The sequence below is a fragment of the Ictidomys tridecemlineatus genome, chromosome 12, assembly GCF_052094955.1.
Source record: "Ictidomys tridecemlineatus isolate mIctTri1 chromosome 12, mIctTri1.hap1, whole genome shotgun sequence".
In the NCBI taxonomy this organism is placed as follows: domain Eukaryota; kingdom Metazoa; phylum Chordata; class Mammalia; order Rodentia; family Sciuridae; genus Ictidomys; species Ictidomys tridecemlineatus.
Window position 1 is genome coordinate 64824086 of NC_135488.1, and position 20180 is coordinate 64844265.

The 20180-nt window shown below is 37.3% G+C and overlaps 1 protein-coding gene across 13 annotated transcripts in view; it reads left to right on the forward strand.

Moving 5' to 3' along the window:
* Aak1 (AP2 associated kinase 1) overlaps positions 1-20180 on the forward strand; it is a 175003-nt gene that overhangs the window by 83618 nt on the left and 71205 nt on the right. For all 13 annotated transcript variants that reach the window (XM_078029067.1, XM_078029066.1, XM_078029069.1 and 10 more), the window contains exons 4-5: positions 9769-9877; positions 11391-11533. In XM_078029067.1, coding sequence (XP_077885193.1) covers positions 9769-9877; positions 11391-11533 — 252 coding nt within the window. The remainder of the gene's footprint in view (positions 1-9768; positions 9878-11390; positions 11534-20180) is intronic.

Sequence of the window (20180 nt, forward strand, 5' to 3'; positions counted from 1 at the left end):
CATCTGGTAGAATTCTCTAGTGAAACCATTGGGGCTTGTAGATTTTTATATTGGGAGTTTCAAAGTAAAAGTTTAGTTTCCTTAATTGTTATGAGACTCTTTGGATTGTTTGTTTTATATTGAATGAGTTCTCATATTTTCTGTTTAAGGAATTGGTCCATTCGTTTAAGTGATTACATTCATGCTACTATAGCTTTTTTGTTTTGTTGTGTTTCAGTTTTCCAAAAATTTTAATTTGAAGCCCTGTGATTTTAACCTCTCTTGGGTCAGACTTCTCCCTGATCAATGCCACATCTCTAGCCCTGCTTTCTTAGCAATTCTAAGAATTATGAAGGGAATTAAAAGGTATAATATGTTTTCTAATATGCTAAGTCTTGTGTTTTAGTAATCAAAAAAGCAGATTCCTCTCTGTACTTACAGTGGAGTAAGGAAGGGCATATGGCACCTAAATGCAAAGAGAACCATCAGTGGTTTCACCAGAGTGGTTTTACATTTTATTCTGATAAATGCTGTCTACCATTTACTAGAGTCTTGAATGTGTCCTTTGATACATCTGGATGTATGCTCTGATAGAACCAAAGGGATTCTGACTTATGATGGACTGTTGGAGGTGTGACTTTTGATCTATTTGCCTGAAGGAAAAGATTGATTATCTTCAAACTTAAAGGGGTAAAAACAGTGATAGGAAAGATCTAAAGCTCAGAATGTGTTAAGCACTGTGTTTATATCTCCTGCCCAGATGGATTACATCCTCATTGAGTTTCATAATGAGGACTCTGAGCTGACACTGGTGACTGTTGAAGACTTGCCTCTAACAGAGAAGCAATCAGATAATTCAGGGCAGGCACATGTTTTCATATTTCCAAACGGGAGGAGGGTAGATTCTGTGCAGCCAGGAGCTCAGGATTGATATGAAACAAGATCCCTTTAAAAGATGCTTTGATGCTATCTTTAGTGTAAGAAAGTTGTGTTGTGTGTGTTTACTTGATACATATTGTTCAAATTTGCCTGAAAAAAAGAAAACATTGGAAGGATGAGGGTAGGGAGAGAATGAAAATGATTCCCTCTCAGGGATGGAGACAGGAGTAGGAAATAGGAGATAGTTGTCTAATACTTTGTACTATTTGAATGTTAATATAGTACCCATTGATCAAAATTGAATTTTAATCTGTATTGTAGTCACTTGGATGAGTAAACAGGGATCCAGAGAACCTTTAGGATCAGTAAATGCAGCCATGTCACATCTGTGTTGCCTTCTTTTGAGGAAGTTTTGGGTTAGGGAGCTTAGGGAGATATAGTCAATCCCATTGCTGTGGCTTTTGGCCAGTTGTTGAAAGGGACATTCACCAGAGTTCTGTGAGCAAGATGGAACATCTATACCGGCCACTAATACAGTTAGGTATAAAAGCTACTGGTCATGGGAATTTCGATTAATGGTTTAATATTGATCTGGAGGAAACTTTCTAAGAAAAAAGCACAGTACCTTTCCATTAATTTTGTTATTTTTACATGTGATGAATAATTTGGTTAAAGAAATAAAAGACATACTTATCAATTATGTACCTAATATAAGGTTGGAAGATAACACCTACCTTGAGTGATAAAGTGATCCTTACAAATTGGAGCAGTGGACTGATAATAATGAGATGAAATAACAAGGTGAGGTCATATACTTAGATTTTTATTTTAATCAACTTTACAAGCATTGTTCAGGGGAGGCAGAGATTAAACACAGCATGAATGGAAAAAGACTTAGGTATTAAGTGGTCGTTTAACTCAATTTGAATGTATAGTGTGATGTGGTTCCCAAAAGAAAAGAAGAATGTAATTTTAGCTACATTAATAGAATTATAGGAGGTAGTAGTGCTGGTTTACTCTGCATGACTCAGACCAGGCCTGGAGTATTGCATTTATTGCCTGGAATCATTCTTCTCCCCACCCCCGATAGTGCTGGGGATTGAACTCAGTGGCCTGTGCATATGAGGCAAGCACTCTACCAACTGAGCTATATCCTCAGCACCTCCTGGAGCTATTCTTATAAAAGAAATTATAGCAAAGCAAAGAACATAAAGGTGGGAGCAGCCAAAATGATCTTAAAAATCATGTCAAAGAAAATGAGAATGTTCAACATAGAGATGAGATGACAGTCTAAATAATACTATTTCACCTATTTATGAAGTGAAAAATAGACTCAATAATTTTGCTCTAGAGAGTACTGATTTATAAGATCAGGAGGTAGAGGTTCTGCTGGATATGAGGAAGACTTGTCCTGTGGTGAGGACTGTGTGGATGGGAGGCCTAAGGAAATGGCATTATTCCAAGAAAACTACTTATCAAAGTATATATTGTGGATTCACATATGGGCTGCCCCATTGCTCTAGATCAGTTGTACTCACAATATTTTTTTCTTTTGTTTATTTCCCCTGTGTGTTTACCTTTTAAAAAATTTATTTATTCTCAGCTTGCCATGCTATTTATTGAGCTAAGCTGAGTGCAGTGGTGTACACCTATAATCCCAGCAACTCTGGAAGCTGAGACAAGAGGATAGCAAGTTTGAGTCCAGCCTCAGCAACTTAAGGAGATCCTTTCTCAAAATAAAGATAACGGTCGGGGGTTGTGGCTCAGTGGTAGAGTGCTTGCCTAGCATGCTTGAGGCACTGAGTTTGATCCTCAGCACCACATAAATAAAATAAAGATATTGTGTCCATTTAAAACTAAAAAGTAAATATTAAAATAAATAAATAAAAAGAACTGGGGTTGTAGCTCAGTGGTAAAGGGCTCCAGGGTTCAATCTTCAGAACCAAAAAATAAGTAAAAAGAGAGATAAAATTCAAATTCTATGAAAATTAACCCCTTTAAAGCATATGGCTCAATGATTATTAGTATATTCATAAGATTATGCAATCTTCAGATTTAATTGCAGAACACTTTTGTTAATCACTCCAAAAGGAACCCCCTTACTTATTAGTAGTGACTCCCCTTATTCCCTTTTCCTGCCCCTGGTAACTGCTAATTTACTCTCAGTTGCATATTGTGGGCATTTCATGTAAATGGACTCGTTCAGTATGTAACCTCATATATCAGACTTCTTTTACTTACCATAATGTTTTTAAAATTCATTCATGTTGTAACATGTGCCAGTACTTCATTCCTTTTTATAGTTATGTGGTATTCCACTGTATAAATGTACAATGTTTTATTTATCTGGTCATCAGTTGGTGGACATTTATTTTCACTTTTTGGCTATTTTGCATAATGGTGCCGTGAACATTTGTGTATGAATTTTTGTGTGAACATAATGTTCTCATTTTTATGAGTATATACATAGGAGTGAAATTGCTAAGTCATATCATAACTACTTTTTGAGGGACTGCCAGATTGTTTTGGCAGCTGTACCATTTTATATTTCTACCATCAGTATCTGAAGGTTATAATCTCCACATCCTTATCAACATTTTTTTTCCTAGTTATGTTTTTGATTATAGTCTTCCTCCTAGTTGGTGTGAAGTGATACCTCACTGTAGTTTTAATTTACACTTATAATGATTGATGGTGTTGAGTATTTTTTCATGTGTTTGACATTTTTGTGTATGTTCTTTGGAAAGGTGTGGATTTGGATCCTTTGCCAATTTTTACATGGTGTTGTCTTTTTGTGGTTAAGTTGTAACAATTCTTTAAATACTCTGGATGCTAAATCCTTATCAGATGTATGATTTAATCTTTCATCCATTCTAAGTTTTGTCTTTGACTTTCTTAGAATTGTTTGAAACACATAAGTTGTTAATTTTAATGAAGTGCAGTTTTTCTGCCTTCTCCTTATGATTTAGGTGTCATATCTAAAACGCCATTGCCTAACTTTACCACAAGGAATCATTGACATTTTCTGTGAGGAATTTTTAGTCTGTTGATCTATTTTGAGTTGATTTTTATAAGTGGTATGAGTAGGGATCCAGAATCATTCTTTTGCATATGATATGCACCACTTGTTGAAGCACCACTTTTTGAGAAGACCATTCTTTGCCCAGTGAGTTGATTTGGCACATGTGTCAAAAATCAGTTATATATAAATTTATGGTTGCTACTTAGAGGATCTTGTGCCAGCATATAAATCAATGAACTGTTTGTTTTCCTCATAGGTAAAAACTCACTAGGAAGAAAAATTATCTTAGTGATTTGATTTATGTCCTGGAGCAAGCTATTTTTCTCCTTATAGACTGGTAACCATATAAACAAGCATATATTTGTCCACTACACTAGATATTGCTTTATTAAGTACCACTGACCAGGAACAGAAGTATAAACCTATTATAAACTTAGAACTTCGGGTCTTATCCAGGGCCACTAGATTAGAAGCTGCTTTTTATCAGGATCTCCTGGTGATTTATATCTATTTAAACTTTGTGTTATTTTTCTCTTAATGTGAAAAAAATACCTGAGAAATAATGATAAAGGAGGACAAGCTTATTTTACTTCATGGTTTCAGAGGTTTTGGTTCGTAGTCACTTGACTCCATTGTTTTTGGGTCTGTAGTGAGGCAGAACATCATGGCAGGCAGGGTATGGTAGAGAAGAGCTGCTCACTTCATGGCCACCAGGAAGCAGAGAAGGAGGGGCACAAGATATACCCTTTCCGGAAAGGCTCCCAGTGACCTGCTTCCTCCAACTAGGCCCCACCCCATAAAGCTTCCACCATCTCCTAATAGCATCACCAGCTGAGGACCAAGTTTTCAACCCATGAGCCTCTGGGGACAGATCCAAATGTTATAGTCTGAGATGTAGTGCTTGGAAATCAAACTCTAGATGACTTTATAGATCTTTTCAGTAAGTACAGGATTAATTAATGATTAAGAACAAATTAATTATTTATTTATTGTAGTTGTAAATGGACAGCATGCCTTTATTTTATTTGTTTATTTCTATGTGGTGCTGAGGATGGAACCTAGTGCCTCACCCCAGGCTAGGAAGAATTGTTATCTGGAATTCTTTATGTGGCAGAAGCTCAGCTGAGCCTCCAGTGGAATTCCAGAATCAACTCAGATCTCATTGTGTATTTTACTACTGCATTGGAATTGATAGTTTTTGTTTGCCTTTGAATAACTTCTTTTGAAGAGAGTTATAAAGGAAACAGGGTTGTGGAGGGAAAGAAGAGGGAGAATAGTAAAGCAGAAGATGACTTTTAATAACAACCTTGGGAGAAGTAAACTAATTCCAGCCCTTAGAACTATTTTCCTTCATCTTTAAATCAAGAACCTAAAATTCAATTGATAGGGTCTATGGAATCATACTGTGATTCCAGAAGTAGCAGCAGTAGTGCCAAGTCATCTGTTTTAGTCAATAGTTTCATTGCTGTGATCAGAAAACCTGATAAAAACAAAGTAGAGGTGGAAAAGATTATTTTGGCTCATGGTTTTAGAGTTTTAGTCCATAGTCAGTTGACTCCATAGCTGTGGGCCCGAGGTGAGGAGGACATCATGGTGGAAGGGCATGTAGGAGGAAAGCAGCTCTGGACATAGCAATTAGGAAGGGGTGGAGGGAGCGTGAGCAAGTGCTCTGCTCATCAGGGACAAAAATCTAAACCAAAAAGGCATCCCCAGTGACCTACTTCTTCCAGCCACACCCTACCCATCTATAGTTGCTGTACTGCCCAGTTTATTCATATCAGTAAAGTAATCCACATATTAGGCCTTACCTCTCATAATCTCATTATTTCACATTGGGTAATTGTTGCATTGTCACACACATGAGCTTTTGGGTTTACCTCTGAATATTTGAATGGAAGATTTACACTGAATATTTGAATGGAAGGTTTCAAAGCTGGTAAAGACACTTCTTTGTAAACTTTCTATCTGCAAATGCAAGCACTCTTAGCATCAGGATTTTTTGTAGACACAAGGCTGAAACTCCAAGGAAGGGATTTCTTGAGCAAATATATGAATATATAAATTAGTTATATACAGTATTCATTTTTACATTTTATAGAGGGTGGCATGTTATTGATATGCTATTTAGGTTGCTATCTTTGTTTAATATCAAGGTTTTCATAGATGTCTACAGTTTTCTTATAAGGACTTCAGATTCTTAACTAGGTATTTGTTGTAGGAATTTTAGAGCTAGGGACAGAATACTGTTTAAGCTACAAGCATCATTATTTAGGACCCTGGATAAATTTAACATTTGTGGTAATCTATAGAATCTGGGTTAAAGGCCTAGTTTTTAAATGGAAGCTTTTACATGTATTTATGAAAAAGATTATTCAGTACTTTAAGAATTAAATATGAATATTAATAAGATAACTTCAGACCACTTAAAATATTGATTTAGTAAAAGCAAATCTAATAACAGTTTGTCAGTATTTTATTAATGTTATTTAATGATAGTTAAAGTTTATTATGACAACACAAATTCTTTAAAATTTATCACTGTTTAAATCTATAGTTTAACTGAGTCTTCCTCAATCCCCTAAAAATTATGTTTGATTTATATTCATCAGATAGACTTTTATCCCAGTACTCCAAATAATAATAGTAATCAAGGACAGCAAAGCATCTTCCCCACATCCTGCCTTTTCATGAAAAAGCAGGCGGTGGCTGAAGTGCTTCCTATGGTGCCGTCTCATACCTCACCTTCATTTTGGTTCTGCCAGCCTGGAGCTGGTCTTTCAACTGAAGCCAGTGGAATGCTCAGGTATCTTCTGACCTTTTGCTCTTAACAAAAGCTTCTGCCAGTGTACCTTAAGTGTGAATCAGTCCCAATTTGTGTTAAGAATTTCTATATTTTGTAACCCTTCAAACAAATTTTCTCCATCAGAGTTCTACACTCAGGGTATTTTACTTCAAAATCTGAAATGTTGATGCATCATCAAGTTGTTAAAGGTAAAAACCATTGTTTCTCTCTAAAGAGAGGCTGTTTTCTGCTTGGATGTATCTTAGGATTTCTGAAGAAGGCAAAATGAACAGCAGTTTGGGCTTGAACCATGAGCAAACATCTGGGAAAACTGCAGGGTACCATCTGCAGATGTTAGTTATCCTAATTATCTAATGGTTTTTTAACTTCCTCTTGGCTTGTCTGAGGCTATTTGTGCTGCTATAATAAAGTACCTGAAACTAGTCAATTTAAAAAGAACAGAAATTTATTTTCTCACAGTTCTGTAGGCTGAGAAGCCTAAGATAAGTCACCTGCAGGGTTCATGTCTAGTGAGGGTCTCTGTTTCCAAGATGGCACCTTGAATACTGCTTTTTCTGGAGGGGAGAGATGCTTTGTCCCACATGATTGAAGGAAAAAGGTTTAGGCAGTTCTCTCCATCTTTTTTAATATAAAACTGCTCATCCCATTCATTAGGTGTCTGCTTTTATGACTACTTACCTCCTAAAAACCCCTCCTCTTAATTTTGTTACATTGGGGATTCATGTTTCACTGTCAGTTTTGAAAGTTCAAATGATAACATGGCTTTACCAAAATTTTTTTCCATATTTCCAGATGCTTTATTAATCCTCCTGGGTTTAGGTGAACCCAGAGATAGTATTGCCTGTTTTCTTTTAAAAACAGTTAAATGGGAAGATATTGGTCTTTCATTCTTTCTTGTGGACACCTGAAAGATGTGATGGTCTTTATTTTGGTTTAAAAGAGCTTCTCTCCAGTTCTTCTTACTTCTCAGACTGTATAAATGGAAAAAAAAAAAATCTCTAGAAGAGTTATTGCTGAGGCAGAAAGGCAGAGGGAGGAATAGGCCTCTGAAATCACATTCTGTTTTTTTAAAATTTGAATTCTGGAGACTGCTTTTCAGCCTCATTATCTCCCTTATATATGTTCCAAAACAGATGCTATAAGCCCTTTGTCTCATCAGACTTCTTTTTCACCCTGCACATTTTGAAGACAGCCTGTCAAAAACAAAACCACAGATCTGAGCTCACTTGAATTCCCTTTTCCTTCATCCCTAACCCAATGTGCATATCCATCCTTGCTGTCTTTTTGCTTGTGAGGGGGAAGAATAAAGATCACTCTGAGATCAGTTTTTTTTTTTTTTTTTTATATAGTACTCTTAGTCCCTACCCTCTTACCTACAGAACTTTTTTTCTATCAATTATCCTCATCAGTTCTCTTCTGGCCCCTTTCACTCTCCAGCACTCACTTTCCTCCCATCCTAAAATCTCCTTCCTTTGTCCTTCCTTCCTTCCTTCCTTCCTTCCTTCCTTCCTTCCTTCCTTCCTTCCTTCCTTCCTTCCTTCCTTCCTTCCTTCCTTCTTTCCCTCCCTCCTTTCCCTCCCTCCTTTCCCTCCCTCCTTTCCCTTCCTCCCTTCTCAATATTTCTAGTTGTAGATGGACATAATACCTTTGTTTTATTTACTTATTTTTATATGGTGCTGAGGATCGAACCTTGTGCCTCATGTGTGCCAGACAAGTGCTCTACCACTGAACTACAACCCCCAGGCCCATCATTGCTACTTTCTTAAGCATAATATTCTAAAACAATAACCTGTAGTCACAGGTGCTGCTTGCTCAACTCCAATTCTTTGCAAGTCCAGGTCCATTCTCACCTCTATCCCATCCCTTCTCTGAACCTATTCTCACAGAAGTCTTCAGAGTTTTCCTGTGGTCACTTTCTACCTCTCTCTACCTTTTGGGGAGTCACTGACCATTCATTCTGTCTAGTCAGAGGAAAGGTCTGATGAGTTTTGGAGCTCAGAGTTCGAGCACACTCATTTGGTACTGTCAGGTTTCCTCTTGTTTTTGTATGTAATTTCAGATTACAAGACTTTAAAAAAGCTAAACCTCTGTTAGGGTAGTAGTAATTTATGTTCTTATGGTCCAAACTGCCAAGTTTGTATGGAGGCTTTCATAGAACCACATAGTTTCCATTTCCTTCCCCTAAGTTTTCAAAAACAAAAGTAAAACAATTTATTAAAACTATTTTTTTTACCTTATATTTGCCTAAGAATCATATTACACAACTTGCTCAATTTCTTTCTCTAGCAGAGTATCTTAATGACCTTGGATTTCAGTTTCAAGATCTGCCTCTGTGGATGTTAAAATGGCTTTACCCAGGTGTTAGGCAACTTGTAATGCCTAAATGGTTCCTGACACATAGGAAATGCTCAGTAAATATTTGTTGGATGAATGAATTCCCCAAGCAGCCTGAGAGATCACATGCAGTTTTAACTGATTCCCTATCTTATATCCCAGTTGATTAGCTTGAAAGGCTTAATTATGAGCAAAATGCTTAGATCTGGATGCTATTGTAGTCCCTTCAAAACTTTGTAAAGCAATTATTCTTTTCATGTATTTTCAAAAGGGAGAAGCAATATGAATCATTTAAAAGTCAAATTGAAATCATTTTTGCCTCCACAACCAGGGTAAAGAAACCTCCATTTTTTTCCTGGAATTTATACATGTAAATTTATACATGTAAATAGTTCATACTGTCTCTGTCCTCCTAGGCAGTATTTCTGGAGTGAGGGAGTTATTTGCTTCTGGTTTATATAGGGCACTGGTGTGGTGAGCAAGTAGGTGTTCTGTGTGCATTGACTTTAGAATTTAGATTCTGGAGAGTGATTTGATTCATTAGGGACATGAGTTGCCATTGGAATCCAGGCTGTGCTCTCAGGACCCCTGGAAACCTGTTCCTGGCTCAGCTTCTTACTCTTACCTCTCAGAACTATCAGTTTTGTCTCTGTGTATTGAAGTTATCTATGCTAATAATGGAAGTTTCTAGTTAATTCTGTCCCTATTGGTGTCTGTAACTGACAATATATTTCTCAACTCTTGTTCACAGAGGGACTTGTCAGGGCACAAGAACATTGTGGGTTACATTGATTCTAGTATCAACAATGTGAGTAGCGGCGATGTATGGGAAGTTCTCATTCTGATGGACTTTTGTAGAGGTATGTATATGAACCATACCCTTAATCTCTCATTTCTCTAGCATTTTGATTGTCAAGGGCATGAGAATTCATAAGGATTCTTTCATTTAATGTGCATTGTACCTACCCTGAAGTATGTCATTTTAATTTTACAGATAGGAAAACTAAGAAGATGTAAAGATATAGAATCTGCTGTCAACCTTGATTATGATTGCAAGAGCAGTGGTACAAATAATTGACAGTGATAAATAATACGATCCCCATTTTTGTTAGGTTTGGGAAGGTTTGGTCATGTATATAAATGAGAACACATGAGAATGAGAATGAATGTGTCCTTTGTGATGCTTTAAAACCAGTCATGAAGGCACATAATAAAGGCCTAACTCCAGATGGAATAAAGAAGCAGCCAGCTTCCCTGCCCCCGCACTTGTGTGTTTTTTCCCCCACTCACACCACCATCCTTGTGTAATGGGGTAAAAGAATTCTTTCTGTCCAATGGAAATAACTTTCTCCACACTCGAGCTATAATTCCTAGTAAGGCTACATTCACATGATGTTGCTGTTAACTGTGGAGTTTAAATAGTTGGAAGCTTGAAGTTTCCAACATTTATCTTGAGAATCCAGACTAATAAATGAGTATTCAGAGTTGACTGTGTTCCATACAACTATTGTTTAGAGGTTTGGCTTTTTTTAGCTAAGCACCTGGCACCTACAAGCTTGGATCATTGTCTTATTGTGCCCTGTTTTGTAATTGCCCTTAGTTCCACTAACATTTTTCTGCCATTAACAATACTGCCTATTAAATATGTTGCTCATATATAATAAATATATAATTTAATATAAATTAAATATGTTGCTCATCTCAAAAATGAGATCTAGTAATTTCAGCCTTCATTATATGAGCTATTAACATGATTTTGTAAAATACTACCAAATTGACAATTTATTTCCGCCCAATTACAGACCAGGCAATATGGGAACATTCAGGGATCTGGATAATTCTGTGAGAGAGGTCATCAGTCTTTTGATCTTAGAGCTGAAGGTTGGCATAGCATTTGCACAGGCCAGGCAGTTAAGTAGTGAAACCAAAGAGACCAAGCTTTTCCTAAAGTGCAAACTAACACTGTATTCCTCCTGCTGCCTGAGTCTGTTGTGCCATCTGATTTTTACTAAAAGAGGACAAGTTGAGGCTGTAGCCTTATCTCATACCCAACGGGCATAGTAAAACCAGGGAACTATAGCAAGGCAATATTGTCAGTTCTTTTACTAATCTTGAAGACATAATAAGGGCAGCTCACATCTGAAGTACTTTGTGAAATAAAGAAAGTGATTTTGATGTATTAGAAGAGGCACTGGATTGTAAGAAAACAAATTCCAAACCAAGAGTCTAGACACCTGGGATTTAGTCTGACTTGACTGGTGATTAGTTCAGTAACTTTAGTTCAGGTTGCTCCTCTTTGGATAGCCATTCATCCTTCTGGTCTACATGACTAGTTTGACTAAGATTATAACCTCTTCTTTGTACCCCTATCAGGAGGCCAGGTGGTAAACCTGATGAACCAGCGCCTGCAAACAGGCTTTACAGAGAATGAAGTGCTGCAGATATTCTGTGATACCTGTGAAGCTGTTGCCCGCCTGCATCAATGCAAAACACCTATTATCCATCGTGACCTAAAGGTAAGAGACCACACTGTTCATTGTGTTCTTGATAAATATTTTTTATCTGGAATAGATATTTAGGGGATGTAAAAGAAGTTTAAGGCATGGTCCCTAATTCTAAGCTTATGTTCTACTTAGAAAGAGAAAATACAAAGGAAAAACTAGGGTATAAGTATCAATTTTTTTTTTAAAGAGAGAGAGAGAGAATTTTTTTAATATTTATTTTTTAGTTTTCAATGGACACAACATCTTTATTTTATTTTTATGTGGTGTTGAGGATCGAACCTAGCGCCCCGTGCATGCCAGGTGAGCGCACTACCGCTTGAGCCACATCCCCAGCCGCACAAGTATCAATTTTATGAGTAACCTTCAGAAATTCTTTATAATTATCAAATGCCTGACCTGTGGTATTTTTTATTGTTGTTGTTTATTTGTTTGTATTTTGCTATACTCCCAAATTCATTTTTCCAGGGTCATGAAAAGTAATATATTAATTAAAATAGTTTATTAACAATGATACTTGGTTTCAAAAGTCTATTTCAGGGCAGGGGTTGTGGCTCAGTGGTACAGTGCTTGCCTACAATGTGTGAGGCACTGGGTTCAATCCTCAGCACCACATACAAAAGAAAATAAATAAAATAAAGCTATGAAAAGAAGTCTATTTCATGTTTTACGAAATCCATTATTTTAAAATTTGGTCCTACTCATTACCATCAGCTTGCAGTCTGCCTTTCATATTATAGTCACTTGATAATGTTTGTTAAATGGAATTGGCACCCAATTAGGTTTCAACTTAGCATTTATTGAATGCCAACTGTGTGCCATGTATTCTATTACAGTTTATATGTACTGTCTCTGTAGAGGGAGACATTTTTTATTACATTTTAGAGTTGAAGAAACCAAATAGCAGAAATGTTATGTGATTTGCTTAGAATTGTATGATTAGGAAGAAGTAATACCAGAATTTGAACCCAGCTCTTCTGATTCTAAATTACAATTTCTTTTCATTATACTTGTGTTTCAAGAAACATGCTTCATAGCTAATAAATTGCATCAGTGTCCCATCCTGTGTTAAATATAGATAGCTAGGTTTCACCCTGAATTAGGTTAGAACTTTGGTGATGATGCCAGGGAGTCCCAGGAATTCATATCTTAATAAGCGACCCAGGTGGTTTTTGTATATTTGAAAACTTGAGGATCATTGTAGCATACTAGCCTGTCTGTCTTTTTTTTCTTTCTTTTTCTTTTTAACAATTAGAGATGTGATTGTAATTGTAGTAGGCTCATAGTAAATATTCACATGCCATAAAATTCATCTTTTAAAATACACAATTTATCATTTTTTACTATAAGACTGTACAAACTTATCATTATGTAATTCTAGAATATTGCATCATCCCCCAAAGAAATTCTATATCCAATAATAACCATTCCTCATTCCCTTCCCTTGCATTAGCCCCTGCCCACCACTAAATCTACTTTCTATGTCTCTATATTTTTATCTTCTGGACATTTCATCTACATAGAATCATATAATATGTCACTACTTATATCTGATTTCTTTCACTTAGCATGTTTTGAAGGTTCCCCTGTTGTACTGTGTATTAGTAGTTTATTTCTAGCCATATAACATTCATTGTAAGTATCTAATACATTTTGTTTATCAATTCATTCATTGGTGGACATTTGAGTTTTCATTTTTTGATTACTGTAAATAATGCTGCCATGAACATTGCCTGCCAGTTTTTGTGTGACCTATTTTGAATTCTTTTAGGTATTTATCTTGAGATATTTATCATATGGTGACTCTGTGTTTTACCTTTTTGAGGAACCTTCAAATTGTTTTCTAAACTGGCCACTCTATTTCACATTCATCAGAATGTGTAATATTTCCAATTTGTCCCCACTCTTACCTACACTTGTTACTATCCTTTTTTATTTTAGCCATCCTGGTAATTGTGAAGTAGTATATATAGGCATTCCTGTAATAAAGCAGGGAGCGTACAGGAAGATAGGTAAAAACTCCAAAAGCCTTGGCTTTCTCCAGTGTACCTCTTCCCACATTAAGCCTCCTGGGCCTAAGGAAAAAAAGGAGACTGCATCTTGGTGAATATTTATTATGAGCCTACTACAAGAATGTAATATTGTGGGAATGGTATAGCTTTAGCTATACTACATTCCTACCCACAAGATGTTTCAAGTACTGTTGGTGAGAAGATATAAATGAAATATTTAGGCTTGAAATAGGAAGAGGTAAAATGCAAAAATCTATAGAAGAAAATGATAAATAGAGGAGCATATGTGATCAGATAGCAGGAACAGTAGTAGTGATTGTAATTTTCTGGAAAAGTCATATTTCGAAGGGGTGGTGGGATTTGAGTGGTCAGAAACAATAGGTCAGAAACATTCTAGGTAAAGAGTAGAGTCAGAGGACTACATATAGAAGGCAGTAACTAAGGTGTGTGGAGTTGTGGAGTTAGGCAAGATCTGGTACATGGCTAGTTGCATACCAGATTAGTCTCACTGCAGGTCATGTGTTGACTCCTGAAAGCCCCACCAGAAGACTTACAGAGCTAATTAACAAACTCCGCAAAGTAACAAGTTTCAAAATCAACATACAAAAATCAGTGGCTTTCCCATACACCAACGATGAACCTGCTGAAAAGCAAAACAGGAAAACAATCCCATATAATAGAGTAGCCTCCAAAAAATAAAATACCTAGGAATCTAACCAAGGAGGTGAAAGACCTCTACTATGAAAACTACAGAACAATGAAGAAAGAAATTAAAGAAGACACTGGAAGATGGGAAAACCTCCCATGTTCATTAGGAGACAGAATTAATATTGTTACAATGGCATATTACCAAAAGCGATATATAGATTCAGCAGAATCCTCAGCAGAATACCACAGAACTATAAAAACCAGTCCTAAAATTCATTTGGAAGAAACAAAGACCCAGAATAGCCAAAGCAATTCTAAGCCAAAAAATACAAATCAAAACTCTACTTAAGATTTTATCTCATACCAATCAGAATGGCAGTCATCAAGAATATAAACAATAATAAATGCTGGAGAGAATATGGAGAAAAAGAAACACTTTTACACTATTGGCCGGCAAATTAGTATAATCACTGTGCAAATCAGTATGGAGGTTCCTCAAAAGAGTAGAAACCATCATATGATCCAGCTATACCACTCCTTTATATTTATCCCAAAGAATTAAAGTCATCATATTATAGTGATGCATGCCTACTCATGTGTATGGCAGCAGAATTCACAATAGCCAAACTGTGAAACCAGCTTAGGTGTCTGTCAGTGGATGAATGGATAAAGAAAATCTTACACACACACACACACACACACACACACACACACACACACACACACACACAAAATGGAGTTTATTCAGTCATAAAGAAGAATGAAATCATGTCATTTGTAGGAAAGTGGCTGGAACTTGAGAATACTGTGTTAAGAGAAATAAGCCAGAGCTGGGGTTGTGGCTCAGTGGTAGAGCAGTTGCCTACCATGTGTGAGGCACTGGGTTTGACTCTCAGCACTGCATATAAATAATAAATAATTAAAACTATGTCCATCTACAACTTAAAAAATAAAAATTAAAAAAAAGAGAAATAAGCCAAACTCAGAAGTCAAGGATCCTATGTTTTCTCTCATATTAAAAGCTAGAGAGGAAAAAAGAAAAGAAAGTAGTGGGCAGGGAGATGTCTCATGAAAATGAAAGGGAGACCAATAGAGTAGAGGAAAGGGCCCAGCAGGAGGGAAGGGCAAGGGGAAATACTGGAGGATGAGATTGACCAAATTAAATTATTATATGAAGATGTGACAGAGAATCTCACCACAATGTGTAATTATAATGCACAAATAAAAATATGGAAAAAATACATAGATAAATGTATGATTTTTCCTAGTTGCCTTTAGCAGTCAGTGAAATTCTTGGTTAAATCCTGTTAGCATGTGTGTTAGTCAGCCTTATGTTACTATAACAATATGTGATATAATCAATTTATAGATAGAAAAGTTTTATTTTGGATCACAGTTTTAAAGGTTCCAGTCCATGATTGATTGCCCTATTGCTTTGGGGCACATGGTAAGGCAACACATTATAGCAAAAGGGTTGAAAATTTAGCTCATTGTCAGAGCACTTGCCTTCCACATGTAAGTCCCTAGGTTTGATCCTTGACCCTAGAAGGAAAAAAAAAAAATGTGTTGCATAGAAAAATCTTTCATTTTATGACCAGGGAGCAAAAACCAGAAAGTAGAAGGGACTGGGTCCCATAATCCCTTTCATGAAGACACACCACTGAAGACTTAGAGACCTCTACTAGGTCTCACCTCTTAAAGTTTCCATCACTTCCCAGGAACACTAGCCTAGGGGCCAGTCATTTAACACAAGGCCTTTGAGGGGCTATTCCAAATCCAAACACATGTATTTCTAAATAAGAAGTGATACCAAAATTTAAGGACCTGACCCCTCTCTCTGCCACTCACTTTGGAGAAGAGTTTGTGAGGGACATGAAAATAGGGGAGAAGTGTGGCTGGCAGGCACTGTTTCTATGGCCCTTGTGATTTTGGGCCTCTTTTTGGCCCCATACCCCTGTCAAATGGGGTTGGATTTCATATTGTTTAAAAATATTTTTTAGTTGTTGATGGACCTTTATTTTATTTATTAGTATGTGGTGCTGAGAATCGAACCCAGTGCCTCACACATGCTAGGCAAGCACACTTCCACTAAGCTATAACCCCAGCCCTAGATTTCATATTTAAAAAAAATTTTTATTTTTAATTGTCTTAATAATTGAACATATTTATGGATACAGTAAAATATTTCAGTACACGATACAATGTCAGATTTCCTATTTGTCAGATTCTTTAACACTGTGTGACTGATACCAACAGATTTATAGATGCTCTGAGAGATGAACATAGGCAGCTTCCTCCATGTTACTAAATGCAACATTTTCAGCCCTATCTAATTTACTGTGTTCTGACAGGTGAGAACAAGGGAGGAGGCAGAGAGGGCAACAGGGCAACTTAGAGTATATTGCTTTGATTTTTTTTTTTTTTAAACCAAAGTTCACCTTTATTTTAACTTGTTTTGGGGGGTGGGTAACCAGGAATTGAACTCAGGGGCACTCAACCACTGAGATATATTCCCAGCCCTGTTTTGTATTTTATTTAGAGATAGGGTCTTGTTAGGTGCTTAGTGTCTCACTTTTGCTGGGTCTGACATTGAACTCACAATCCTCCTGTCTCAGCCTCCTGAGCCACTGGGATTACAGGCATGAGTGGCTGGGATTACAGGCATGCACTACTGTGCCTGCTGTTTTAGATTAAATTCTAAATGATATCATTTCATCCCAGGAGATGATAATATACATTGGGTTATGTATTTGCCGGAGAATAATGCCCTAGAGCATGCTGTACTACTTTTAGGTGGTAGTCAGTACCACCCAGTGATGGGACCTTTGGGAGTTTGGTGTCTTGCCTGGGAATACAGAATAGGTCAGTGGAAGGGCTAAGATAGTAGGGTGCCAGACTTTTCTTTTACTGAGTGAGCAGCTCACAAAACATTTCACTGGAATTAGAGGGCAAGGCAGTAGCAGGAGTGAGAAGTTGCCACACTGTTTCCCAGACTTTACCCTGGAATCTCAGAGGAGAAGCATAGAAATGTGGTATTAGGCTTTGTGATAGTTGTTTGTTTTTGTTTGTTTGTTAGTTTGTTTTAGTACTGGGGATTTAATCCAGGGGCTCACTGAGCCACATCCCCAGCCTGTCTTTTATTTTTTATTTAGAGACAGGGTCTTGCTAAGGTTGGTTTTGAAAACTTGCAATCCTCCTGCCTCAGCCTCCTGAGCCATGGGGGCTTTGGTTGTATTTTAATCAATATTTGCAGGGAAATGGATGGCATTAGAGCAGATTATGCTAATAATCTGCTCTAATGCCATCCCTAAAAAACAAATGCCAAATGTCTTCTTTGATATAAGGAGAGCAACTAAGAACAGAGTAGGGAGGAAGAGCATGAGAAGAAGATTAACATTAAACAGGGATGAGAGGTGGGAGGGAAAGGGAGAGAGAAGGGTAATTGCATGGAAATGGAAGGAGACCCTCATTATTATACAAAATTACACATAAGAGGAAGTGAGGGGAAAGGGGGAAAAATAAGAGAGAGAAATGAATTACAGTAGATGGGGTAGAGAGAGAAGATGGGAGGGGAGGGGAGGGGAGGGGAGGGAGGATAGTAGAGGATAGGAAAGGCAGCAGAATACAACAGACACTAGTATGGCAATATGTAAAACAGTGGATGTGTAACTGATGTGATTCTGCAGTCTGTATACGGGGTAAAAATGGGAGTTCATAACCCACTTGAATCAAATGTGTGAAATATGATATATCAAGAACTATGTAATGTTTTGAACAACCAACAATAAAAATTTAAAAATAAATAAATAAATGGAAAAAAATAAGACATGATTTAAAATACAAAAAAATAAATAAGCCTCTAATATATAGAATAAAGGTATATATAAAATAAAAAAAAATATTGAAGACTGTCAGAAGTGCTAATGGTTTGCCTGCCATGGTTCAGAAGACTAACTGTTCTCTGTTCTCCCTGCCGTGGATACAGGGAGCAAAAGCAAGGACTGAGAGGAGCCGTTGACTGGATCTATTGCAGAGAAATCCTGGTTGTTCTTACGTTTAGCTATTGACAGATGGTACCATCTAGATACTCTGTTGATTTCTATTAGTATGTGCCTGGTGGGCAGTCATATTTGCCTTCTGCATCCCCAGCTTGCAAAGTTCTGAGTGAAATGTTTCCATGTACCTCTTGTTTCCCTGGCTCGTGTTGTATCATAGAGCCTTGGTCACTCTGAGTTCCATGACACTGCTAGAAACAGCCACTGCAGTCCTGGTGGTAGCCAGTGCTAAGTTTTTTAAAAAATATTTTTAAGTTATACATGGACACAATATCGTTATTTTGTTTATTCATTTTTATGTGGTGCTGAGGATCGAACCCATTGCCTCACATGTGCAAGGCAAATGCTCTGCCACTGAGCCACAACCCCAGCCCTAAATTCTTTATTCTGTTGGCCAGAGAAAGGATTGGTTCCTGCTCTGTGAGCAGGACTTCCATTTGGGGAGCAGGTACCACTCTGAGTACAAGCTAATGGGACACCAGAAAAGGCACAGGTTAGGCCTTATGTGGACCTTGGTGAGCCAGGGCCACCCCAAATGTGGGTCTGCTCATTCATATGCAGAACAGAGGCAAGACCACAGGTACACTCCTCTTTTCCTGTTACATATAGGACATAAACTGAAAGCGGTTCCTATCCTTAAGCAGCTTATGTTCTAAAAATAACCTTAACGGAAGTACTGTTCTGTAGAAGAGCTCTCCTCAAACAAGTAATTGTAATCCTTTCATTATTTCCCCCATTTCTCTGAGGAAATATAAAGATCAATATTGTAGGTAACGGGTCATAGATGTGGGGAGGTCACTTAAATCAGTCCTCACCTTTTCCCAATGAAGAAACTTTGCTACAGAGTTTATGGTTGCCCAGTTCAGCTATTTAAGGGATCATACCAGAACAAAATCCAGGGTTCTTCATTCCCATTTCTGGGCTTTTTATTTGTTTTGTTGTCTTCTACTGTGCTGATTGCCCATGCACATACAAAAGGGGAAAAAGGTTAAAGCTTTAATGAGTGTATTCAGGTTGAAGTCACAGATGTCTCTCTTTTTTTGTCAGAAGACTCATCAAGTAAAATAGGATGAAGATACTTGTCCCATTTTTGGAAGTACAGGTTTGAAGGCCTGTGTTCATCCAAGTTTCCTAGTTGTAATAAATTCTCCACAGTGCCTCAGTGCTGTACCCATTTGGGAGAACATGATAAAGTCACTAGAGGTAGCTTTCTAGATGTTTTAGCTAAAACTATGTGCAGAGTTTGAGAGTGACAGCTTTAATAGCTCATAGGTTGGGAAGTAAGGTTTAACAAAATTGATCTCTCAAAGAACTGAAATATTTGAAGATTATAAGCAGTGGTAACAAATCTTTGGCTTACATCTTAAATGGTTTTGCCAAAATGACATTATTATGCATGTTCTCTGATGTGTTTGGCAGATAGTGTATGAACATCCCTTGGTGGTTTACCTCACCATCTACCCCTTTCCATAGCTACACTATATATCTTACTCTGTACCCGGCCTTACTCACCTCACACCTGGACCATTTGCACCTGTTCTCATTTGAATCCAGGAGTGCTCTACCACTTTACCCCTGAGCTATATCCCCAGTTCCCTGAGCTATATCCCCAGTTTTAAAGTTTCTTTGTTTGTTTGTTTGTTTTGAGACAGGGTGTCACTAAGTTGGTTAGGGCCTTGCTAAATTGCTGAAGCTGGCCTTGAACTTGGGATACTCCTCACTAAGATTCAGGCATGTGCCCATGCCCAACTTTCTTTCTCTTATTTTTCCCTCAACTTTGACTAAACTGACTTTCCTAAAATGGCTATGTGTTTGTGCTCTTGACCTTAAAAATACTTTATCCTCCTAAGTGACCCTTCTCACTTCCCTTTGTCTACTTCTCTGGTCCTCTCTCCTTTTCTCTTTTCTCTTTCACCAGTCTGAACTTCCCATGCACTGGCTGATAAT